This window comes from Papio anubis, chromosome 20, assembly GCF_008728515.1.
Source record: "Papio anubis isolate 15944 chromosome 20, Panubis1.0, whole genome shotgun sequence".
NCBI classification, from domain to species: Eukaryota; Metazoa; Chordata; class Mammalia; order Primates; family Cercopithecidae; genus Papio; species Papio anubis.
In genome coordinates, this window is record NC_044995.1 from 13243977 (window position 1) to 13270990 (window position 27014).

General features: G+C 41.2%; 2 protein-coding genes and 1 long non-coding RNA gene across 4 annotated transcripts in view; 1 reads left to right on the forward strand and 2 right to left on the reverse strand.

Moving 5' to 3' along the window:
• Nucleotides 1–98: 98 nt before the first annotated feature.
• Nucleotides 99–15090, reverse strand: ZNF225 (zinc finger protein 225). The gene is made up of 5 exons (XM_031659389.1): nt 14745–15090; nt 12170–12252; nt 9370–9496; nt 9107–9199; nt 99–2080 (listed from the first exon to the last, which is right to left on the reverse strand). Exons 2-5 carry the CDS (start codon nt 12182–12184, stop codon nt 195–197), a joined length of 2121 nt encoding a protein of 706 aa, XP_031515249.1. The 5' UTR covers nt 12185–12252; nt 14745–15090; the 3' UTR covers nt 99–194.
• Nucleotides 15063–26811, forward strand: LOC116271644. Of its 2 annotated transcripts, none has more exons than XR_004180250.1 (3): nt 15063–15489; nt 19955–23783; nt 25783–26811. It is a non-coding gene; the product is annotated as an uncharacterized LOC116271644 (long non-coding RNA). The 2 variants fall into 2 exon arrangements; XR_004180251.1 differs by lacking the exon at nt 25783–26811 and having other exon boundaries at nt 19955–23319; nt 23753–23987.
• The window catches only part of LOC101006178 (zinc finger protein 224), a 39575-nt gene continuing 31033 nt past the window's right edge, over nt 18473–27014 (reverse strand). Inside the window, exon 8 of the mRNA XM_031659386.1 lies at nt 18473–21896. Within this exon, the coding sequence (XP_031515246.1) occupies nt 20008–21896 (1889 nt within the window). The 3' untranslated portion in view covers nt 18473–20007. The remainder of the gene's footprint in view (nt 21897–27014) is intronic.

Consider the following 27014-nt stretch of genomic DNA (forward strand, 5'->3'; position numbering starts at 1 on the left):
TTACACCACTACAGGGTGATTGTAATTAACAACGTATTATTTTCAAATAGCTAGAAGAGTTAATTTTAAAGGTTCCCAACACAAAGAAATGATAAATGTTTGAGGTGATGGATACGTTAATTATACTGATTTGATCATTACACATCGTATACTTGTACCAACTATCACATGTGCCCCATAAACGAGTACAATAATTATGTGTCATTTAAAAATAATGACAAAAGCATATCAAGATTCAAGCGCCTCTTGTAACGCTTCCCACAGTCCTCACATTTAGATGTTTTCTCTTCCCTGTGGTCTCTTTGTTGGTCTTTAAGACATGAACTGTGTACAATGCTTTTCCCACAGTCCTCACATTGAAGTACTTTTTCTCTACTATGGAGTCTCTGATGGGTTAGATGAGTTGAGGCCCATCTGAAACCCTTTCCACACTTCTCACATTTGTATGGCTTTTCCCCAGTGTGAACCCTCTGATGGGAATGAAGCTGTGATTTGTCAGTAAATCTCTTCCCACATTCTTCACATTTGAATGGCTTTTCATCACCATGGAGTCTCTTATGATTCAAAATACTTGATGCCCGGCTAAAGCTCTTCCCACATTCTTTACAATGATAAGGTCTCTCTCCAGTGTGGACCCTCTGGTGCATGTCAAGATTAAACTTACTGTTGAAGCCCTTCCCACACTCTTCACATTTATATGGCTTTACTCCAGTGTGGACTCTGCGATGAGAATAAAGTTGTGAATTCTGAGTAAATCTTTTCCCACACTCCTCACATTTGAATGGTTTTTCTCCACTGTGGACTCTACGATGGGTATAAAGTTGTGAATTCTGAGTAAATCTTTTCCCACATTCTTCACATTTAAATGGTTTTTCTCCACTGTGGATTCTCTGATGATTCAAAAGACATGAGGCCCAGCCAAAGCTCTTCCCACATTCTTTACAATTATAGGGTTTCTCTCCTCTGTGGACCCTCTGATGAAAGTCAAGATCCAACCTCCTTTTGTAGCCCTTCCCACACTCCTCACATCTATATGGCTTTTCTCCACTGTGGGCTCTCTGGTGAGAATAACGTTGTGAATTTGTGTAAAATCCCTTCCCACATTCTTCGCATTTGAATGGTGTCTCTCCACTGTGGACTCGCACATGTCTTGAAAGACCTGAGGCCCATCTGAAGCTCTTTCCACATTCTTTACAATTATATGGCTTCTCCCCTGTGTGGTCTATCTGATGCTTATAAAGATCTTGCCTATAAATGAAGCGTTTTCCACATTCCTCACATTTGTACCGTTTCTCTCCTGTGTGGACCATGCGATGACTATTAAGTGCTGATTTCAGACCAAAGCTCTTACCACATATATCACATCTGAATGGTTTCTCTAGCATGTGAACCGTGGAATGCCTATTAAGATTTGCTCTACTACGGAAGCTCTTACAACATGTATCACATGTGAATGGCTTCTCCCCAGTATGGATTCTTTGATGTTCCTGAAGCTGGGAATCATGAATGAAGGCCTTCCCACATTTTTCACAAACATGAGGTTTCACTCCTGTGTGTAATTTACGATGAACATAAAGTCCTGATCTACGACTAAAGCCTTTCCCGCACTGCTCACATTTGAATGGTTTCTCTCCAGTGTGGATTCTCTGATGAATTTGCAGATGTGAGCTCTGATTGAATTCCTTACCACACACATCACAATTATAGAGTTTCTCCCCCATGTGAACTCTCTGATGAATACGAAGAGCTGAGCTATAACAGAAACTCTTTCCACATTCATCACATGTATGAGACTTATCTCTTGACTGTAATTGTTGATGAAGATCAAGGATGGAGACATCACTAAAGAATTTTTTACACTTCCTACCCTCAGAAGGTTTCTGTCTTATGTGAATTATAGATAGTCCTGCATCAACCTGGCAGGGCATATCATCTTGTTTGGAGAACTGAAAGCTGTTTACCATGGAGTCTTGAAACCTGGTTAAGTCACTTGAAATTTGTTCGCAGTTTTGATGACTCAACAACCCTTCATGTGTTCCTACTTCTGGAACAGTCTCCATCTCAGTTTGGATCTTGTCTCCTATAATGACACAGAATTAAGAGATGTGGGCAAGTAAAGCCTTTATTCAATGTTATCAAGATTTCATACTTAGGACATAGCCTGAAATTGTATTAAATACAGGGAATGTTCAGATTGTGTTTTCCTTTTTTTAAGAGAGTGTCTCCCTCTGTCACCCAGGCTGGAGTGCAGGGACACGATCATGGCTCACTGCAGCCTTGACCTCCTGGGCTCAAGTGATCCTCCCACGTCCACCTCCTGAGTAGCTAGGACTACAGGTACATACCACCATGACTAGCTAATTTTTACATTTTTTTGAAGAGACGAGGTCTTGCTACATTGCCAAGGCTGGTCTTGAACTCCTGGCCACAACTGATACTCCCATCTTGGCCTCCCAAAGTGCTAGGATTACAGGCTTGAGCCACTGTGCCCAGCCAATGTGTTTTTCAAGTACACTATGGACTCTCGTTTGCATGAGACCAATTCAGAACCACACTAAGTGTCAGATGTGAAATACTTGGTAGAAATAAAACCTTACATGGTAAATTATGTAACTAGTAAATTATGTAAACAGTGAAGTATGAATCAAATGTGAACTTTAAGGAGAAGCCACAACATCATCAAAACTTTGTATATTTTAGTTTGTATTGCATATCTTTATGAAGTAAAGAAATTATCCTAAGTCACAAAGAGGCCTGGGTGATATCCTCAGCATCTGACAGGCAATCTCTCGGTCCTAAAATGTCATGCCTGAGGAGAGTGTCTCTGTTTGCCTGGAGGCAAACAAATATGAGGTTTCACTCCTGTGTGTAATTTACGATGAACATAAAGTCCTGATCTACGACTAAAGCCTTTCCCACACTGCTCACATTTGAATGGTTTCTCTCCAGTGTGGATTCTCTGATGAATTTGCAGGTGTGAGCTCTGCAAAATTAAAGCATCATATATGAAGGGAAGTGCTATCTCCTGGCAGGAGACCAACCAGCACAAAAATAAAGCATGAAACCACCAAAGCTAAGAAACCTCACAGAGTCCATTGCACACCCCAGCCACCTCCACCGGAACAGGCACTGATATCTATGGTTGAGAGACCCACAGACAGTTCATATCACAGGACTCTGTGCAGACAGCCCCCAGTACTAGCCCAGAGCTGGGTAGACTTGCTGAGTAGCTAGACCCAGAATAGAGACAACAATCACTACAGTTTGGCTCACAGGAAGCCACATCCATAGGAAAAGGGGGAGAGTACTATATCAAGGGAATACCCTGTGGGACAAAAGACTCTGAACAATAGTCTTCAGCCCTAGACCTTCCCGTTGACAGAGCCTACCCAAATGAGAAAACCAACTCTGGTAATATGACAAAACAAGGCACTTTAACATCCACCAAAAAAATCACACTAGCTCACCAGCAATGGATCCAAAAAAAGAAGAAATCCCTCATTTACCTGAAAAGGAATTCAGGAGGCTAGTTATTAAGCTAATCAGGGAGGCACCAGAGAAAGGCAAAGCCCAGGGCAAGGAAATCCAAAAAGCGATACAATAAGTGAAGGGAGAAATATTCAAGGAAATAGATAGCTTAAAAAAAACCAATACAAAATTCAGGAAACACTGGACACACTTATAGAAATGCAAAATGGTCTGGAAAGTCTCAGCTATAGAATTGAATAAGTAGAAGAAAGAAATTCAGAGCTTCAAGACAAGTTCTTTGAATTAACCCAATCCAACAAAGACAAAGAAAAAAGAATAAGAAAATATGAACAAAGCCTCAAAGAAGTATGGGATTATGTTAAATTACTAAACCTAAGAATAATCAGTGTTCCTGAGGAAGAAGAGAATTCTAAAAGCTTGGAAAACATATTTGGGGAAATAATAGAGGAAAACTTCCCCAGCCGTGCTAGATGCCTAGACATCCAAATACAAGAAGCACAAACAATGCTTGGGAATTTCATTGCAAAAAGATCATTGCCTAGGCACATTGTCATAAGGTTACCCAAAGTTAAGACGAAGGAAAAAATCTTAAGAGCTGTGAGACAGAAGCACCAGGTAACCTATAAAGGAAAACCTATCAGATTAACAGCAGATTCCTCAATAGAAACCCTACAAGCTAGAAGGGATTGGGGCCCTATCTTCAGCCTCCTCCAACAAAACAATTATTAGCCAAGAATTTTGTATCCACCAAAACTAAGCATCATATATGAAGGGAAGATACAGTCTTTTTCAGACAAATGCTGAGAGAATTTGCCACTACCAAGCCACCACTACAAGAACTGCTAAAAGGCGCTCTAAATCTTGAAACAAATCCTGGAAACACATCAAAATGGAACCTCTTTAAAGCATAAATCATACAGGACCTATAAAACAAAAACATATTAGAAAGCAAAAACAAAAAAATTTAAAAACCAAAGTACACAGGCAACAAATAGCAAGATGGATGCAACGGCACCTCATATCTCAATACTAACATTGAATGTAAATGGCCTAAATGCTCCACTTAAAAGATACAGAACTACAGAATGGATATGAGCTCACCAGCCAACCATCTGCTACCTTCAGGTGACTTACCTAACACACAAGGAGTCATATAAACTTAAAGTAAAAGGGTGGAAAAGGCATTTCATGCAAATGGACACCAAAAAATGAGCAGGGGTAACTATTCTTGTATCAGACAAAACAAACTTTAAAGCAACAGCAGTTAAAAGAGACAAAGACGGGCATTATATAATGGCAAAAGGCCGGCCGGGCGCACGCGCCTGTCATCCCAGCACTTTCGGAGGCCGAGGCGGGCAGATCACGAGGTCAGGAGATCGAGACCATCCTGGCTAACACGGTGAAACCCTGTCTCTACTAAAAAAATACAAAAAAATTAGCCAGGCAGGGTGGCGGGCGCCTGTAGTCCCAGCTACTCAGGAGGCTGAGGCAGGAGAATGGCGTGAAACCGGGAGGTGGAGCTTGTAGTGAGCTGAGATCTCGCCACCACACTCCAGCGTAGGCAACAGAGCGAGACTCCATCTCAAAAAAAAAAGAAAAGAGAATTCAGCAAAGTTTCCGAATATAAGATTAATGTACACAAATCAGTAGCTCTTCTATACACCGCCAGCAACCAAGCAGAGAATCAAATCAAGAACTCAACCCCTATTATAATAGCTGCAAAAAAAAAATAAAATACTCAGGAATATACATAACCAAGGAGTCAAAAGACCTCTACAAGGAAAACAACAGAACACTGCTGAAAGAAATCACTGATGACACAAACAAATGGAAACACATCTCATGCTCATGGATGGGTAGAATCAATATTGTGAAAATGACCATACTGCCAAAAGTAATCTATAAATTAAATGCAATCCCTATCAAAATATCACCATCATTCTTCATAGAATTAGAAAAAACAATTCTAAAATTCATATGGAATCAAAAAAAGAGCTCACAGAGCCAAAGCAAGACTAAAGCAAAAAGAACATATCTGGAGGCATCACATTAACTGATTTCAAACTATACTATATGACCATAGTCACCAAAATAGTGTGATACTGGCATAAAAATAGGCACTTAGACCAAAGGAACAGAATAGAGAACCTAGAAATAAACCCAAATCCTTACAGCCAACTGATCTTCGACAAAGCAAACAAAAACATAAAGTGGGGAAAGGACACCCTTTTCAACAAATGGTGCTGGGATAATTGGCTAGCCACATGTAGGAGAATGAAACTGGATCTTCATCTCTCACCTTATACAAAAATCAATTCAAGATAGATTAAGGACTCAAATCTAATACCTGAAACTATAAAAACTGTAGAAGATAACATTGGAAAAATCCTTCTAGACATTGGCTTAGGCAAGGATTTCATGATCAAGAACCCAAAAGCAAATGCAATAAAAACAAAGATAAATAATTGGGACCTAATTAAACTAAAGAGCTTTTGCACAGCAAAAGGAACAGTCATCAGAATAAACAGACAACCCACAAAGTGGGAGAATATCTTTACAATCTGTACATCTGACAAAGAACTAATATCCAGAGTCTACAACAAACTCAAACAAATCAGTAAGAAAAAACCAAACAACCCCATCAAAAAGTGGGCTAAGAACATGAATAGACAATTCTCAAAAGAATATAGATATATGGCCAACAAACATATTTTTAAAAAACTCAAAATCACTAATGATCAGGGAAATGCAAATCAAAACCACAGTGTGATACCACCTTACTCCTGCAAGAATGGCCATAATCAAAAATCAAAAAACAGTAGATGTTGGCGTGGATGTGGTGATAGGGAACAGTTCTACACAGCTGGTGGGAATGTAACCTAGTACAGCCACTATGGAAAACAATGTGGAAATTCCTTAAAGAACTAAAAGTAGAACTACCATTTGATCCAGCAATACCACTACTGGGTATCTATCCAGAGGAAAAGAAGTCATTACGCGAAAAAGATACTTGCACACGCATGTTTATAGCAGCACAATTCAAAATTGCAAAATCATGGAACCAACACAAATGCCCATCAATCAACGAGTGAATAAAGAAACTGTGGTATTATATATGATGGAACGCTACTCATTCATAAAAAGGAATGAATTAATAGCATTTGCAGCAACCTGGATGAGACTGGAAACTATGATTCTAAGTGAAGTAACTCAGGAATGGAAAACCAAACATCATATGTTCTCACTGATATGTGGGAGCTAACCTATGAGGATGCAAAGGCATAAGAATGAGACAATGGCCTGTAATCCCAGCACTTTGGGAGGCTGAGGCAGGTGGATCACAAGGTCAGGAGATCAAGACCATCCTGGCTAACATGGTGAAACCCCGTCTCTACTAAAAATATTTTAAAAATTAGCAGGGCATGGTGGCAGGCGCCTGTAGTCCCAGCTACTCGGGAGGCTGAGGCAGGAGAATGGCATGAACCCGGGAGGTGGAGCTTACAGTGAGCAGAGATCGCGCCACTGCACTCTAGCCTGGGCGACAGAGCAAGACTCCATCTCAAAAATAAAAAATAAAAAAAAAGAAGAGACAATGGACTTTGGGGACTTGCAGGAAAGAATGGGAGGAGGGCAAGAGAGAAAAGACTACAAATATGGTGTAGTATATACTACTCGGGTGATGAGTGCACCAAATTCTCACAAATCACTAAAGAACTTACGTAACCAAATACCACCTATACTCCAATAACTTACAGAAAAAATTTTTAAAAATAAAAATTAAAAAAAAGCTCCAAGACAAGTCAGAGAGAAGGCATATTACTCAGTGTGGTCATTAAAAAACCCTTAGAAGTTTCCATGGGATGTGGGTAAACTGCATGTACCTAAAAATAGTATCCCAACAAGTAATCCTAAGAAAGTTCTAATTAGATAGGCAGCCATCAAAAGACAGAAACATGTTCTGCAATAGCTCTCATTCACTCTAGTTTGTGTATTACTTATTAACTATCTATCTCCATGATTCCTGGAGACACTGAAGTTCCCCTCATCCATTAATTTATTTATCAGGATAATAAATAATTAGATACCTGCCATGTACCAGAACAATACCTTCTAGCCTGTGAATAGATAGCCATGAGCAAAACAGCTAAAATTCCTCCTCTTAGATATCACATTCCTGGGGGTAAAGGTGACAGGTAAACAGAAATACATAAAACACAGTGCAAGACAGCACAAGAAGAAAAAAATAGAACTGTGTTTTGTTTGTTTTTTTGAGACAGAGTCTCACTTTGTCACCAAGGCTAGAGTGTGGTGGAGCCATCTTGGCTCGCTGCAACCTCCACCTCCTGGGTTCAAGTGATTCTCCTGCCTCAGCCTCCCGAGTAGCTGAGACTACAGGCACACGCTACCACACCTGGCTAATTCTGTATTTTTAGTAGAGATGGGATTTCACCATGTTGGCCAGGCTGGTCTCGAATTCCTGACCTCAGTGATCCACTTGCCTTGATCTCTGAAAGTAGTGGGATTATGGGCGTGAGCTACAGTGCCTGGCCTAGAACAGTATTTTAAATACAGTAGCTGGAAGTGGCCTCTCTAAAACTGAACAGAGACTTGAATATACTTAAAGGAGAAGCCAGAAAGTTTTGAGGTGAAAGAGTATTCTGATCAGAGAGAAGAGCAAGTAAGGGCTCTCGAGGTAGAAGCTTCAGTAGTAGACAGAACAATGATTCATAAAAGATGTCCACATCCAGTACCGAAGACCTACAAACATGTTATATTACACAGCAAGGGGGACTGGGATTGCAGATGCAATTAAGGTCACTAATCAGCTAACTAGAAAGTGAGGTCATTGTGGATCATCCAGGGGTAACCAACACAATCATAAGGAACCTGAAAGGCAGGAGACGGAGGCATAAGAAGAGTGGCAGAGTGAGCATGACTATGGAAGAAGGATCAGAAATGCAAAGTAGCTGCCTTTGAAGATGGAGGAAGGGAAACAAGAGCCAAGGAGTGCCTAGAGACTGGTAAACCAAAATAAAGGCTTCTCCCCAAGAGCATCCAGGAAGAAACAAACACCTACAGACACCTTGATAATTATCCAGTGAGATGTGTCAGACTTCAGGCCTAAAGAACAGAAAGATAATAAATTTTTGTTGCTTAGTCGAGTAAATGTGTGGTCACTGGTTACTACAACAGGCAATACAGTGTCTTTGGCAGGTTGGAGAAACAGTATGAAGGACAGTGTGGCTGGAAAGACAAGGCAAAAGGGAGAGGACAGGAGATGTAGTCAGAGAGGTGGTGGGGGATGAACAGCATATCACATGGTCTCTAAAAGGCACTTAAAACACTTGTAACTTAAGTAAACATAAGCAGCCAGAAAGGCTTTTGAACCGAGGAATGGAAATCTGACTTACATTTCCTAAGGAACACATTGGCTGCCATGTGGAAAACAGATGTCAGGGTGGGAAAAGTGGGAGCAGGGCAACCAGCCGAAAGTTGGCTATAATAATTCAGGAAAGAAGTTTGGCTATTTAGACTAGGGCAACAGAGCTGGGAAACAGATAGAAGTAAAACAGACGGGAGAGTCATGCACAAGGACACACAGTTGCTTGCTTCTTACCTAAATTCCCTTCTCTTTGGGTTACTGTCTCCATCATCCAAAACTTTTCTTCCTTTAGGAAGTGGAAAGTATCTCTGTGGAGTGGTTGATGCCCTGTGAACATGAAAAGTCATGTGCTTAATGCTAATACATCCTAGAAAAAAATCGAATAAGTAAAATTTACTAGAAACTTAGGTTCCCAATGCATACTCAAACTTGAACACTCCAAGATACAAAGCCACTCCTGGTCCTGACGTTCCCTTACAAAGAGCGCCTGTCCTCACCTACTGAGAGCAGGTTCCTGAAGTTCTCCAGCATCACTTCTCGGTACAGTTTCCTCTGGGCAAGGTCCAGCAGCCTCAGCTCTTCCTCACTGAAGACCACAGCCACATCCTTGAAAGTCACTGCCTCCTACAGCATCAAACATATGCAACCTCAGTCTCATGACCAATGACTACTGAGAGAGGCGTGGCACAGAGCAAACATAGGGGAGGGAAGACAAGCTGTTTTGGATCTTGACAGACATAGGTCAACACATAGATTTCCTTTTTTATTTTTTATTTATTTTATTTATTTATTTATTTATTTTTGAGACAGTCTTGCTCTGTTGCCCAGGATGGAGTGCAGTGGCGTGATCTTGGCTCACTGCAACCTCCGCCTCTTGGGTTCAAGTGATCCTCCCACTTCAGCCTCCTAAGTAGCTGGAATTACAGGTGCCCACCACCATACCTGGCTAATTTTTGTATTTTTAGTAGAGATGGGGTTTCACCACATTGGCCAGGCTGGTCTCAAACTCCTGACCTCAGGTGATCCACCTGCCTTGGCCTCCCAAAGTGCTGGGATTACAGACATGAGCCACTGCGCCCAGCCAATTCATAGATTTTCTACTCATTCTATCTGTATCCTGACAATGATGGATTTTCTTGAGCTCCACCAGAAGTTCAATGATGGAAAAGACCTCCTGTAGGTTTACTTTGTGCACTTACTGAGTCTCCTTGTAAGTAACCCTGTAGGACTCTAAATGCAACATCCTGGGCTGCACGTATATAGGTTTCAATGAATCTTGCCAACTGCCCCAGTAACATTTAGCAATTCAGTCCCAGTCTTGTCTGATAATTCCCATTGTTCTCATACTTGAACCCTGAATGTTATAATTTTTCTTTAATATCTGCTACCAAACGAACAAGCTTGTGGTATCCTGTGTGGGGCAGCTATGCAGTACATCCTCTGTACTCTCAAGGCATAAACTACATACATTAATTGCAGCATTGATCTATGATCTGCAGACAGTGTGCCTAGGAGCACATCCCAAGGCTCTGTGCCTTCCTGGTCACATGACCTTGGACCAGTTCACCTATTTATTCCCTCTCTAACAATTTTCATATTGTAGTTTTTTCAGTGATTAAACAAGGAAATACATGGAGCATTGGGAAAGTTGATCAGTACAGACTAAATACCTAATAAACACTAGCTTTTTAAAATTATTTTTTATTATTACTGTCATTGTTGCCATCCATTTTATCTCATTTCATGTCTGCACAGTATTCCAAACAATTGATAATCTATTTTTATCTACTCTAAATAATCTTTAGGCCAGGCGCGGTGGCTCAAGCCTGTAATCCCAGCACTTTGGGAGGCCGAGACGGGTGGATCACGAGGTCAGGAGATCGAGACCATCCTGGCTAACACAGTGAAACGCCGTCTCTACTAATTCACTACTAAAAAAATACAAAAAACTAGCCGGGCGAGGTGGCGGGCGCCTGTAGTCCCAGCTACTCGGGAGGCTGAGGCAGGAAAATGGCGTGAACCCGCGAGGTGGAGCTTGCAGTGAGCTGAGATCCGGCCACTGCACTCCAGCCTGGGCGACAGAGCGAGACTCCGTCTCAAAAAAAAAAAAAAAATCTTTAATTTTATATATGCTTATTAATACCAATACTGTAAAAAAAATTTTGGGTAGATTTTGCTCCTGTTTATTTAAAATAATTTTAAATGAAAATTAAAATGTCAATAAATAGGTATATTTAAAATTGTGATCATATAATATCAGGTCTCAATTTTTTACCAAACTCTGATCTTTCAAGAGGATACATGTACACTGATTTGTCTTACCATAATCAAGAGCAGGTTATCAATTTTGCCATGATTTTTATAATCATATTAGGAAGAATTTAACAGTTTCACTTATTTGATTATAAATAATACCATCGCCTTTTCAAATATTTATTGGCCATCTCAATTTCTTCTTTTAAACTTACCTGTTAATGCCCTTTATTCATATTCCTTTGGATTTTCTTTTTCTATTCTGTACGTAAGATTCTTATGTTGGATTTTATCTTTTTTAGATATACAAGTAGTGAATATTTTCGCTCTAGACTGTTATATTTTCTGATGACATTGTGTGCGGTATCCTTTACCATACTGAAAGTAAAGATTTTCTATCATGACTATGGTTATTACTGTCCTTGAGTGCCTGGAGCACTGGGTCCATCTGAGTAGGCGTCAAGTCAGGAAGAAAGAAGGTCACCCCGAAATGGTGCCTGGAAGAAGCAGTGCCACGTGTGGATGCTGGCTCTCAGGTTGGCACAACACAACAGGCTATAACTGCTTAACTGCAGCTTCACACAAGGATTATTGGAGGTGTTCACACAGGAGGAGCTAGATTCTGTTTCTCCCATGCTATATCTCTGTTGTACTCCCTAAGTCTTCCCAAGACTGAGAAGAACATCTGAGAATACGAGTAGTCAGATGAAATACGGTCAGGCATGGTGGCTCACACCTGCAATCCCAGCACTTTGGGAGGCTGAGATGGGTGCATCACCTGAGGTCAGGAGTTTGAGACCAGCCTGGCCAAGATGGTGAAACAGCTTCTCTATGAAAAATACAAAAATTAGCCAGGTGTGGTGGTGTGTGCCTGTACTCCCAGCTACTCGGGAGGCTGAAGCAGGAGAATTACTTGAACTCGGGAGGCAGAGATTGCAATGAGCCAAAATCAGGCCACTGCACTCCATCTTTGGTGACAGAACAAGACTCCATCTCAAAAATAAAAAAGAAATTTTAACAGCAAGAGAAGAAAGCTGTATTCACCTTCAACGTGTTCATTTTTCCTCCTATTTCAGGGAATATTCAGAGTCCTGAGTGATGCAGTCCAAGGGAAAGCAGAATCCTGCCTGGAAAGTACCAGGGAAAGCAGAAAAAGAAACATGAAAGTGTGGCCAGGGATGCTGTCCGCCAACACGAATGTGTATTGTAAATGAACACATGAATGTTCACAACAGCATCATTCATAGTAACCCAAAACTGCACACCAACAAATGCCCTCCTATGAGTACAGGGATAGACAAATTGTGGCCTATTCTTACAATGGAATCTTATTTGGAAATTAAAAGGAATGAAGTACTGTTCATGCTACACCACACATGAACTTTGGAAACATTATGCTAAGTAAAAGAAGCTAGTCACATAGGAAGGCCCACATATTGCATGATCTATTTCTATGAAGTTCCAGAGTAGGCAAGTGTATATAATGAGAAAGTAGGTAGGTGATCTCTGCATATTTGAGGTGAGAAAGAGGATTAACTATAAGTGGGCATAAGGAGTCTTAATGGGGGATGAAAATGATTTAAACTGAATTATGGTGATGTTTATTCCACTCCACAAAGTTCCTAAAAATCATTAAAGTGCCAAGCGTGGTAGCTCACACCTGTAATCCCAGCACTTTGGGAGGCCAAGGCGGGCAGATCACCAGGTCAGGAGATCAAGACCATCCTGGCTAACACGGTGAAACCCCGTCTCTACTAAAAATACAAAAAATTAGCCAGGTGTGGTGGCGGGTGCCTGTAGTCCCAGCTACTTCGGAGGCTGAGGCAGGAGAATGGCGTGAACCCGGGAGGCGGAGCTTGCAGTGAGCCAAGATCGCGACGCTGCACTCCAGCCTGGGCGACAGAGTGAGACTGTCTCAAAAAAAAAAAAAAAATCATTAAAGTGTACACATGAAATAGGTAGATTCTATGATATATAGAATACACCTCAATAAAATTGGACAAAGTATTGGTAATTGTTAATCCACATGTCATTTAACTTAATAAGACTGGATTCTGCATCCACACTGATAGAATATTTATAGTTGAACGAATGAATAAGCAAATGAAGGAGGAGGGGAAGCTCACCTTTACAGTAGAATGTGCACTAATAAATGTATTTCTCCTTAAAAATTTTTATTTAACTAAAAAATTAGGGAGTGTATATTGAGAGCAACTTGAATCTGTGTTCCTGGGGTTAAAAAAAAAAATTCAAAATAATAACTTTACAATGCAGAAATCTGACAAACATGACTTTGGCCAAGTGAAAAAAGTTGAGATCGCCAATGAAGTGACAAACTGACATATGCCCCTGTTATGTTGCAATAAGAAATTTACCACTTCAGGCTGGACACGGTGGCTCATGCCTGTAATTCCAGCACTTTGGGAGGCAGAGGCGGTTGAATTACCTGAGGTCAGGAGTCTGAGACCAATCTGGCCAACATGGTGAAATCCCGTCTCTACTAAAAATACTAAAATTAGCCGGGTGTGGTGGCAGGCACCTGTAATCCCAGCTATTTCGAAGGCTGAGGCAGGAGAATAGCTTGAACCCGGGAGGTGGAGGTTGCAGTTAGCTGAGATCGTGCCATGCACTCCAGCCTGGGCGACAAGAGCGAAACTCCGTTTCAAGGAAAAAAAGAGAGAGAGAGATTTACCACTTCTGTGGTATTCCCGCAAAAAAAAGATGCATATATTGAAGTTAAACATGAAATACATCAGAAAACTCAAAATGAACATCTTTGACCAAAATAACTTCATCTATACTCTTCAAAAATAACAAGGATAAAATATCAAGAAAAAAAGATGAAAGCTATGCTATTTTTCGAGATTAAAGACTAGAAAAACCTGACAACTGAAAGCAACACCCATGCCCTAAGACACATTCTATACACACTCGGTTGGGGTGAGCATCTCTGTCAAAGAAAAAAGCCAAGGATCACTCACGTAGAGCTTTGCCGTCAGAAGCCAAAAAGTCCTTCCCTGCAGCTCTTTTGGAAAGGTCGGGCTGGGTAAGGAGAAGGCTGTGAAACACCCTGACCGTGGTCGCCGTGCGCCATAAAAGTTAAATGCGCCTCTTCCTTCATGGAAGTGGACGCAACCCTCGCTTTCCTAAAAAAAGAGGTCAGAAGGCGTCCGGAATCATCCAGCGTCCTGCAGGGATCAGGGAGAAGGGCCGGTGCCCCTGCAGCTGGAGCTCTCACCCCACCCGGGGACCGGCTTTGTGGGAAATTAACAAGAGACCACCAGTCACCAAGTGACAGGGACTGCTTTAAGGCTCTCATTTGTGTTACCTCTTCCAGTTCCCAAAACGATTCTATTAGGATGTTCCTAAAGTCCCCATCTTAAAGAACAGTAACGGTAGACCCAAGGAGATTAACAGCCTAACGTTTTATCGCGAGGACGTGGCCACGCGCGTGGGGTGCAGGGAGGCGGAGTGGGCGAGCTCAGAGCCCCGGAAACCCTAAAACCAGGCGAGACGCAACCCGACAAAGTCCCAAACACCCCGGGGACGCGAGGACAGCCCCAAGCCCAAGAAGGCTCCACTGACTAGAACGAAAACAGCGGCCCTCGCCCCGCCAAACCTCTGCTGTCCGACGAGGTTTCTTTTCCCCTAATTCGATCACCAGTTGGTTGAGGATCCAATGCGTAGGTCCAGGAAATTCAGAAGGGTCCCGCGGAACTGACCCAAACCACCAGGGACAAAACTGCAGCAACCTTACAGTCCCGGAGCGGAAGTGCCCTCTACTCCAGAGCGTCTGGACTCCACTTCCCAGAATTCCTGAGCCAAACTGACCGCGGCGACCCCGAGCGTCTGGACTACACTTCCCAGAATTCCCTGGGATCCGCCTGCCGGAGCCAAATTGACTGCGACTCCCCTGAGTGTCTGGACTACATTTCCCAGAAATCCCGATCGGCCTGCCGGAGCCAAACTGACCGCTACTCCACTGAGCACCTGGACCGCTGTTACCAGAATTGCCTGTGTCCTCCTCCTGGAGCTAGTGTGTGCGACTCCATAGAGCATTTGGATTACACTCCTCCGAATCCCGAAGGAAAAACGCTCAAAATCTCATTCTTCAGGGGGAAGCGTTGCCACTCCTGGGTGCCCACTGGAAACGAATCCCAAAGCCTCACGAGCGCCTGCCTGGTGGGGAATGTGAACTGTTATCCTGAGAATCGTCCTTCTCTCTCCCTGGTTCAGGACAGAAAATATTGAATAGGCGGGAATTCCTGAAGTCTAAACGCCTCCAACGATAAGAGGAGTGTTATTGGAAAGGGAACAAGCGAGAAGACGCAATCTTCGAGGAGTTAAGTTTTGCTAATCTAATGGTAAGAAGTGGTATCTAAATGTAGTTTTAATTTGTATTTGTTCTTTTGTAAATGAAGTGGAGCATCCTTGCATATTTTCCGTTGCCATTATTATAGTGTTTGTGAATTGGTCAAATGTTTTGCCCACATTTCTATTGAGTGTTTAGTCTTTTTCCCTCCGTTAAGTATTATTTACAGATTCATACTAACATTGTATCAAATATTGCTCAACCAAAAAGCTTTTCCTTTGACTTCTGTTTTTCGCTATGCAGAACGTTTTTAACATAGTCGTTTTATTATTTAAAAAACATTTTTGAGGTGTAATTCACAAAACAAAATTATTTTAAGGCACGTAATTCAATGGCAATTGAATGCAATGCAATGGCATCTAGTACAAATAGAGTGTTGTTGATGTAGGAGTTAAGAAGCAATCACTTAGGCAGATAGGGTATGGGAGCCCTAGGTAAGGCTTTTCTGTTTAATGAAAAACAGCCCCAAATTATTTCCCTTCCTAAGGAAGAGCAGCCTGTAAAATGGAGCTGCCGCAGACATAGATACCGCCAGTTGTGCCAATCATGTTCAAGATGGCGGCTCCATCTTCCCTTCTCTTTGCCAGCCAGGTGCACAGTAAGGAGTAGACAAGATGGGCCAATCAACTGGGAAGTCTATTTGCATAAAAAGATTAGGGTGGGGCGACCAGCCTTCCCCAGGCACTACGTAAACGTCATAACTGATGGAACCAATCTGTGACGCCTATGTAAATCTGACAGTGCCTCCTCAAACTGGACTGTAAAACTCAGCACATTCGCTGCCAGCCGACCCTCTTCCTCTCGGAGACCCCTTCCTCTATAGAGTAACCTATTTCTCTTTCTCTTCTCCCTATTAAACCTCCGTGCCTAAACTCCTCTTGTGTGTCCCTGTCCTTAATTTTCCGGGCACTTAACGACGAACCCCGGGTTTATACCTCAGACAACGTAGCTGCTTCATTGTGAAACCACTACCTCTTGAATTCCAAAACATTTTTATCACCCAAAGAAAACCCCATGCCCACTACGCAAATCACTACTGTTGCCCATAATCCCACTCCTGGGGAAACATTAATCTTTCTCTCCTTTCTATTACCTGTTTTGGACAAATCATAAAAATGAATGGAAGCTTTTGTTTCTAACTCCCTTTGCTTAGCATAATATTTTTAATGTTATTCACATCATACCACATATCAGTACTTCATTCCTTTTCATAGATGAATAATATTTTATGTTTATACTACAATTTGTTTCTGCATTCATACGTTGATGCACATTTGGCTTCTTTTCACCTTTTGGCTGTAGTGAACAGTGTTACTACAAATGTTCATGTACACGTATTTGTTTCATTACCAGCTTTCAGTTTTTTGTTTGGTTTTGTTATTTTTTGAGACGTTGTTTCGCCTCCCGCCTTCCAGCAATTCTCCTGCCTCAGCCTCCTGCGTAGGATTACAAGCATGCACCACCACGCCCGGCTAATTTTGTATTTTTAGTAGAGACGGGGTTTCTCCATGTTGGTCAGGCTGGTCTCGAACTCCCGACCACAGGTGATTGGCCCGCCTCGGCTTCCCAAAGTGCTGGGATTACAGGCGTGAGCCACCACGCCCAACTGTATTCCACTTCTTTCTGCTGCTGAGACAATAATTTCAGATGACTTATCTTTATATTCACTCATTCTGAAGATAATATAGCAAGAGTAGGGAGATGAATATTAGGTGCACTTACCTATGGCTTCAGAGCCTGCACAAATAATATCATATACACCACTTCCAAATGGAATACTAATCTGCACATGTAACTTAAAGAGATGCAGGGGTCGACACCCAGTTCATGATGGAAAGCGTAAGTCACATGTTAATTTTGTGGTCTGTGGTCAAGTGTTCTGTCCCTTTTAAGACCCCTAGTGGCCGGGCGTGGTGGTTTACACCTGTAATCCCAGCACTTTGGGAGGCCAAGGCGGGTGGATCCTGAGGTCAGGAGTTTGAGGCCAGCCTGCCCAAGATGGTGAAACCCCATCTCTACTAAAAATACAAAAATCAGCCAGGCGTGGTGGCAGGCGCCTATAATCCTAGCTACTCAAGAGGCTGAGGCAGGAGCATCGCTTGAACCTAGGAGGCGGAGGTTGCAGTGAGCCAAGATTGTGCCACTGCATTCTAGCTTGGGCCACAGAGCAAGACTCCGTCAAAAAACAACAACAACAAAAAACTCTAGCAAAATGAAAAGCTTCTTCTCAAGAGGAGAGTAAATATATGCAGAGGATGGCAGAGATTTGCTTCAAAATCCTAAGCATCTGAATTTTGATTCTCCAATTAGGGCCAGCCATAGGCTTCAAACATCACTATCTGCCACTGACATTTCAAACACTTTTGGACCTCCGGGATCATAGGGTTTTAGTGGCAGAGAAGCTTACGTGGCAGCTGGGACATATTATACAAACTTGTCTGGGACAAGTCAAAAAGTTTTTAGGTCACTCATAAAAGTCAGAGAGCACAATCAAAACAATAAGTTTCATCCAATATCAAAAGTGGTACACTAAGCATTGTGACACTTTTCTTTGCTTGTAGCGGGGGTCATATGCCCTACTTGTCCTATACCTTAGAAAAGATATCACTTTAACTTAACACACTTAAGATATTACTGTGGTGTATACCTGATGAGTTAGCATCTGACAATAGTTTGAATATGTATCCCCTCCAAATCTCATGTTGACATATGACCTCCAGTGTTGGAGGTGGGGACTATTGGAAGGTGCTTGGTCATGGAGGCAGATCCTTCATGAACACTGGTGTCCCCACCAAGGTAATGAGTGAGTTCACACTATTAATTCACACAAGAGCTGGTTGTTTAAAAAGATCATGGCATAAAAAAATTAAAAATGCATGGAAGTACAAAATGGAAAAATGCCTGCAAATCCTCATTGCCAGCAAAGATCAGTAAAAATATTCATTTATACAGTATGTAAACACTTAAAAGAACACAAAACACACAAAGATATTTATTTGATTAGGTTATGAAGGCTAAAAAAAGCCACATTTTCTCCTTTTGTTATTGTGTCTATGTCATCATCTCATTGATTTCATGTTATTATAGGAATAAATGCAATTCACACAAATTCCTGTTCTTGAACACTTGTTCTTTCCATTTTAAAATGGAGTGACATCAATGTGGTCTTCTACTTTTTGGAGTTTTAGTGTCATAGGCATAATTTCCTAACCTATGGTTTTCATATCAAACAGTTGCACCTTATACATTCTGACATGTTCTGCTCTCCAAAAGACATATTTTTACTGCCAGCAATAAAGAGGAGGATTTAAGTGTTATTCCTGCCCCCAATAATGAATATATTTGATAAAATTACCAAACTCCATTAAGTTTCTCTTCCTGTTTCATAGGGTTGGTGGAAGAATATTGGATAAGAAAGTTGACAAAAGTTGTCCTTCAAATTTAGAATATTTTATACCAGAAAAAAAAAAAGAAATTGTACAGCAATTAAAAGGCAATCATACCAAGGCCTGCATAGAAATCACAAATCATGATCAATCTAGGATTGACTAAGAAAATTTCTGTCAATGTACATCTGGCACTTTAAAAGTGTTACTGTAAATCTTGCCTTAATACTGTTGAGAACACTTAATTGTAAAATATGCAGTGGCCTGTCATTGCAAAATTAACCAAACCTTTTCAGTCTATACTGTGAGAAAAACTACAAAAGACGGTTAAATTTATGCCGTATAAAGCAATGAACATTTGATAGAGGCACAAATAATAATCCAACTTAAGAACACAGGATGGGGGGAAGTCAGGAGCCAAGTGCAATAAAATAATATTCAATGAATATTATAAATCTGATCAAGAAAAAAATTAAAAGGAAAAAATAATAACATTCAAAATATTGCTATGGATTGCAGTACTGAGTTTACTCTGCATTTCAACTCATGTTTCCCAGAATTATTTTTTGCAGGCTTCCCTTTTTGGATACATAAAATTGTATCCAAATCCATACATATGTTTTATCCTTTCATTAATTTGACAAACAAGTACTGAACACATACCAAGTGCTAATCAATGTTAAGGCTGTGACGATTTAGCAGTAAAGAAAGACACATGTAGCTTACATTCTAGCGGACGTCAATTTTGGCATGTCCACCGTTAGAGTTCAGCAAATTCATGAACTCTTACTCTTTCTAAGGCCTGTCTCCTGAATGATAGCTGTAATTATCAAACTTCTGAATGAAGCTTTATTGCATCATTTACAAGGATTCTCCACTATGGTGGTCCTGAGACTACTGGGGCATGCTGAGTTATGGTTGAAGCACTGATGTTATCTTAAACAAAGGTTTTACCTCTTCCAAGAATGGGTGAAATTTATCATCAGCATGGATTCAGAGATAAAGTACTCAAAGGGAAGTACTTACTATGTGCCTCATATTTTAATGTTTCTCTCCTTTGTGAACTTTCAGATGAGATTGCATTCATGAAGACTGAGTGAAGACTTTATCGCACCATCACATCACTAAGGTTTTTCTCCAACATGAACATTCTGATGAAGCTGAAGACTTGAGGCCCGACTAAAGCACATATCACACTCCTGACACTTCCATGTTTTCTCTCCCACGTGGACCCTCTGATGCACCTCAAGATTCAAGCGCCTGTTGTAGCCCTTCCCACAGTCCTCACATTTGTATGGCTTTTCTACACTGTGAACTTTTTCTAGGACTTTAGAGAATGAATTCCGTACAATGTTCTTCCCATGCTCCTCACATTTGAGAGGTGTTTCCCTGCTGTGGCGTCTCTGATGGGTCAGACGAGTTGAGGACCATCTGAAGCCCTTCCCACACTCATCACATTTGTATGGCTTTTCTCCAGTGTGCACTCTTTGATGAGAATGAAGCTGTGAATTCTGAGTAAATCTTTTCCCACACTCTTCACATTTGAATGGTTTTTCTCCACTGTGCAGTCTCTGATGTTTCAAAAGACATGAGGCCCAGCCAAAACTCTTCCCACATTCTTTACAATTATATGGTCTCTCTCCTGTGTGGACCTTCTGGTGCATATCAAGATTAAACTTACTGTTGTAGCCCTTTCCACACTTCTCACATTTGTATGGCTTTTCTCCAGTGTGGACTCTCTGATGGGAATGAAGATGTGAATTTTGAGTAAACCTCTTCCCACACTCTTCACATTGGAATGGTTTTTCTCCACTGTGGAGTCTCTCATGTTTCAAAAGACATGGGGCCCGACTAAAGCTCTTCCCACATTCCTTACAATTATACAGTTTCTCTCCTGTATGGACGCGCTGGTGAAAGTCAAGATCCAACCTCCTTTTGTAGCCCTTCCCACACTCCACACATTTGTATGGTTTTTCTCCACTATGGGATCTCTGGTGGGAATAACATTGTGAATTTGTATAAAATCCTTTACCACATTCTTCACATTTGAAGGGTTTTTCTCCACTGTGGACTCGCTGATGTTTCAAAAGACACGAGGCCCATCTGAAATTCTTCCCGCAATCTTTACAATTATATGGCTTCTCTCCCGTGTGAACCATATGATGTGTATAAAGATCTCGCCTGCAAATAAAGCCTTTTCCGCACTCCTCACATTTGTATGGTTTCTCTCCTGTGTGGATCATAAGATGACTATTAAGTGCTGATCTCTGACGAAAGCTCCTACCACACGTATCACATTGGAATGGTTTCTCTCCCGTGTGAACCATGGAATGCCTATTAAGTCTTGATCTACCACAGAAGCTCTTACCACATATATCACATTTGAATGGCTTCTCCCCAGTATGGATTCTCTGATGTTCTTGAAGCTGGGAATCGTGAATGAAGGCCTTCCCACATTCCTCACAATTATAAGGTTTCTCTCCTGTGTGTAATTTATGATGAACATTAAGCGCTGATCTACGACTGAAGCCTTTCCCACATTCCACACATTTGAATGGTTTCTCTCCAGTGTGGACTCTCTGATGAGTTTGCAGACGTGAGCTCTGACTGAATTCCTTACCACACACGTCACACTTGTAGCGTTTCTCTCCCAGGTGGACTCTCTGATGAATACGAAGGGCTGAGATGTAACAGAAGCTTTTTCCACACTCATCACATGTATGAGACATCTCTCCTGAGTGTAATTGTTGATGGAAATCAAAGATGGAGACATCACTGAAGGACTGTTTATATCCATTGCCCTGGGAAGATTTCTGTCTTGTGTGAATTACAGATAGTCCTGCCTCAGACTGGCTGGGGAAATCACCTTCTCTGGAGAACTGAGAGCTATTTATCACCAAGTCTTGAGACCTGGTTAAATCACTTGCAATTTTTTCCCAGATTTGCTGGCAGGACCACTCTTGATCTGTTCCTGCTTCTGAAATAGTCTCCATCTCAGTTTGGATCTTGTCTCCTATCAGAATACAGAATTAAAAGACGAGGACAAGTGAAGCCTTTGTTCAGTGTTATCAAGATTTCACTTAGGCCATGGCATGAAACTCTCAAGAGTACAGGCAACATTCAGTTTTTATTTTTCAAGTGCACCATAATCTCCAGTTTGGAAGAGGCCAATTTCGAACTAAACCAAGTATCGTATGTAAAATGCTTGGTAGAAATAAAAGACTTACAAAAAACAATAGACGTTGACATGGGTGTGGTGAAAAGAAACACTTATATACTGCTGGTGTGAATGTAAATTAGTACAACCTCTATAAAAAGCAGTATGGAGATTCTCTAAAGAACTAAAAGTGATCTACCATTTGATCCAGCAATTCCACTACTGTCTTCCCAAAGGAAAAAGAAGTCATTACATCAAAAGGACACCTGCACGCCTATATTTATTACAGCACAATTCACATTTTCAAAGATACGGAACCAACCTAAGTGCCTATCAACCAACGAGTGGATAAAGAAAATGTGGTATATATACACCATGGAATACTATTCAGCCATAGAAAAATGAAATAATATCTTTTGCAGCAACTTGGATGGAGCTGGAGGCCATTATTCTAAGTAAATTAACTCAGGAATGGAAAACCAAATACCATGTTTTCACTTATAAGTGGGAGCTAAGCTATGCGTATGCAGAGGCATACAGAGTGATATAATGGACTATGGAGACTCAAAATGGGGAGGCTGGAAGGTAGGGTAAGTGATAAAAAGCTACAAGTTGGGTACAGTGTACACTACTCAGGTGATGGGTACACTAAAATCTCAGACTTCACCATTAGACAATTCATCCATGTTACCAAAAACCACTATACCCCAAAAGCTACTGGAAAAAAAAATTTTTAAATAAAATAAAAGACAATAATAAAATTAATATGATACAAACATTATACCTGCTACTCTTCCTAGTGAATTTCCTAATCAGTCTAAAATCTTGCATGGTAAATTATGAAACTAATAAATTATGTATATAATAAAATATGAATCAAAACCAACTTTAAAGAAAAGTAATATAATCAATACTTGGTACATTTGTGTTTATATTGTGTATCCTTACAAAGTAAAGACATTAACCTCACTCAAAATGAGGTCTGGATGTTCTCAGGATCTAAGAGGTAATTTCTAGGAGTTTATGCCTGAGGAGAGTGTCTTTGTTTGGGGGCAAAACTAGGTCACTGGAAAGTGAAGCAATATGATTTAGGGTTGTGGCTGGCCACGCCTTTGGGGGTTGGTGCCCCCCATGTCACAAAAAGCAATGTGATTTAAGGTGGGGCTTTAGGTTACATGCAATCAGTGGCCCAGGAGACTGACTAGCCACATGGGAATCAATCAACAAATAATGGCTATGTAATGGAGCCTCAAAAATTACTTGTAAAGCCAGGGCTCAGGTGAGCTTTCCTGATTCGCTGTACTCTCTACGTCACACCTTAATTCTAGGAATGTAACGCATCCTACTTTATCGCAAGAATACAAGATCCTCATTTGGTACTTCCCAGAACTGTTCCTTATTTTTCTCTTGGTGAAATGTAATGTGCACCTCTACCCTGTAAATATCCATAACTTTTAGTATAAAAGCATTCAGTGAGTTCTGCTTGCCTTTCTAAGTAATTACTGAATGTGAAGGTAGTTTTGGAAAATCCCCACACTTGCAGTTGGTGTGAAATGAGAATGATCTTCTGTAAACTCTTGCTCTAAACTGTGTAGTCAGTTAAACTCTTCACAATAATATCAAAGGCCTACGAGTGTTTATATCTACATATTCATAATATTCCTATACAAGAATTTTGCATAACATGTATCTTTAATTTTATTTTTCTGTAGATGTGAACAATAATTTGGTTATCTGAAATAGGTAAGAAACAGACAACTGCAGTTTTGATGGGAATCTGAAAGGTTGGACTTGACAGGGGCATACAAAGGGTGATGCTCCTGATGAGACAATGAAAGGTGATGAGAACACTTGGGATAAAAAGAATGCCTGAGGGGTCATGCCCTGGTTGGTTCCATGGGGGAGTATTAGACTCTTTATAAAAAAAAAAAAAAAAAAAAAAAAAGAGCAGAGGCTAGGCGCAGTGGCTCACGTCTGTAATCTCAGCACTTTGAGAGGCCAAGGCAGGCAGATCACTCGAGCCCACGAGTTGGTGACCAGCCTGGTTAACATGGTGAAACCCTGTCTCTACTAAAAATACAAAAATTAGCCAGGTATGGTGGCGCACATCTATAATCCCAGCTACGTGGGAGGCTGAGGTATAAGAATCATGTGGGCCGGGCGCGGTGGCTCAAGCCTGTAATCCCAGCACTTTGGGAGGCCGAGACGGGCGGATCACAAGGTCAGGAGATCGAGACCATCCTGGCTAACAAGGTGAAACCCCGTCTCTACTAAAAAAAAAAATACAAAAAAAACTAGCCGGGCGATGTGGCGGGCGCCTGTAGTCCCAGCTACTCGGGAGGCTGAGGCAGGAGAATGGCGTGAACCCGGGAGGCGGAGCTTGCAGTGAGCTGAGATCCGGCCACTGCACTCCAGCCTGGGCGACAGAGCGAGACTCCATCTCAAAAAAAAAAAAAAAAGAATCATGTGAACCCAGGAGGTGGAGGTTGCAGTGAGCTAAGATCATGCCAATGCCCTCCAGCATGGGTGACAGAGTGAGACCTTGTCTCAAAAAAAAGAAAAAAGAAGAAAAAAGAAGGCAGAAAATATATGACATAGATAAATATGCCTTTATACCTATTTCCAAATGGCATAATATAGACAAGAAGGGAGCTGTGAAATAAATTTAAAACCTTCTAATGAGCATTTAGGAAAAAAGAACTAGAAAAGAAATGATCACATCTTCATGACAAGCAAGAAAGGTATCATTTCATGAAATGCCTACTAAAGTAACCCATAAACATCTACATGCATGAAAAATGTTTGTCCTGGTTATGATGAAAGATGTGTTTCTTACTATGACTCACACTCATAAAAATGTTGAAAACGTTGGTCAGGATATTACCAAGTCCTAAATTAAGTCAGTCAAATGGAAAGATAACTTCCAAGGCTGAATCTCGGAAAACAGTAATAGGTAAATGTGTACCCAATGGTACACACTGGAATATGGATATATTTAACACACTGTTACTTAAGAGGTTTTTGGGGAGGAGAGAGTCTCTTTCAGGGTTATGATGTTTTGAGAGGGCAGTTTCCTGATTCCTTCCAAGTTATAAAGTTGAAAATAGAGCACTAGGTCTCTAAAAAATAAAGGAAAAGTTATGTTGTAAAAATCTATATTCTTTTATGTTTTTAACAATTAAATTTGTATACAATGAAGATGCAGAAATATACATATTTTTGAACAAAGATGACCAGAAATGTAGGCAATGTTCAGCTGCGTGAATTGTGTTGCTCTCTTCTTCATCCTTCCCCATCCAGGAGAAGGAGAAACCTGGGGTCAGTGACGTGCATGCAGACTTTGGAAAGGCAAATGGGCTGCAGATGGGTAAATGTCTCAAAGGAAAGCTAGCTGGGAAGCTGGTTATTATCTGTCACATCACAAAATGGAGATTTTTTCCCCTTGTAGAAAAGCTGTCTCACTAGCAGACATCAGGATGCTCATCCAAAAATGATTTCTTTCCAGAAATGAGTATGCTTCCTATGAAAAGCTCCAGGATAAGTCACAGGGAAGGCATATTGATCAGTGTGGTAATAAAAATAATGCTTAGAAGTTTCCATGCGATGTGGGCCCACTGTAAACACACAATGTAGTCAAATAAGGGAATCTAAGAATGTTCTAATTAAATACATGGCCACTGGAAGACAAAAAACACGTTCTGCAATATCTCTCTTTCACCGTGGTTTGTGTTTCACTTCTTAGCTCTCTCCATGATTCCAGGAGACAGTGAAGTCACCCCATTCAATAGCTTATACATCAGGTTAACAAATATTTGGAAACCTGCCATGTACCAGGACTATTCTAGACACTGAAAATACAGCCAGAAGAGTTACAATTTCTTAGACATTACAGTCCAGCATGTAGAAGTGACAGATAAACAGAAGTTTATGAGACTTGGCACAAGACAGCACAAGAAGAATCAAAATAGAACGGAATTATAGAGAGTGGTTTGGGATGGCTTCTCTCATGACTTTAAAACTGAAAAGAAACCTGAATAACTGAAGGAGATGCCAGACGGCTTTAAGGTGACAGAGTATTCCAATGACTGAGATAAGCAAGTAAGGACTGAGTCAGAAGCTTCTGTAGAAACAGAATAATGGTTCCTAAAGGATGTCCACATCCAGTCCCCAGGACATATGATCACGTATACAGCAGGGGAATAGAGGTTGTAGATGCAATTAAGGTTGCTAGTCAGTTAACCAGAGAACAGGAAGATCATCCTGGATTATCCAGGAGTGATCAATATAATTACAAGGGATGCAAAAGGTGAAAGAAGGCATAAGAAGAGTGGCAGAGGGAGCGCGACTACGGGGATGCAAGTTGCTGCCTTTGAAGATGGAAGAAGGAAAGCAAGAGCCAAGGAGTGTGGACAGTGCCTAGACACTGATAAACCAAAGCAAAGGCTTCTCCCCAAGAGCATCCAGAAAACATGAAGCCCTACAGACAACTTGATAACTGCCCAGTGAGATGTATCAGACTTCATCCCTAAAGAACACAAAAATAATAAATGTTTGTTGCTCAGTCTGCTAAGTCTGTGATCATTGGGTACCAGCAAAAGGCAACACAGTGTCCTTGGGAGGACAGAGAAACAGCAGGGAGAATAATGTGGCTGGTAAAGACAGAGCAACAGGGAGAGGACAGGAGATGCAGTTAGAGAGGTGGCAGAGAGGGGATGAATGGCAGAACACAGGTTCTCTAAAAGTCAATTAAAGAGGTTGTAACTTTAATAAAAATAAGCCAAACAGGCTTTTGAGCTGAGGAATGACAATCTGACTTACATTTCCTGAGGATCACTTCGGCTGCTATGAGAACAGATGTCACGATGGGAAGGCAGGCAGCAGGGCCACCAGGTGTAAGATGGTTGTCAATAATCCAAGAAAGAGGTCTGGCCATTTAGGCCAGGGCAATGGATTTGAGCACAGACAGAAGTAAAC

What these genes read in the sequence shown, in the direction of transcription:
- ZNF225 (XM_031659389.1), bottom strand. An exon ending in CAGGAACCTGCTCTCAGTAG is followed by an intron (nt 9,200 to 9,369) that starts GTGAGGACAGGC and finishes TCATGTTCACAG; the next exon opens with GGCATCAACCACTCCACAGA. An exon ending in CCAAAGAGAAGGGAATTTAG is followed by an intron (nt 2,081 to 9,106) that starts GTAAGAAGCAAG and finishes GTGTCATTATAG; the next exon opens with GAGACAAGATCCAAACTGAG.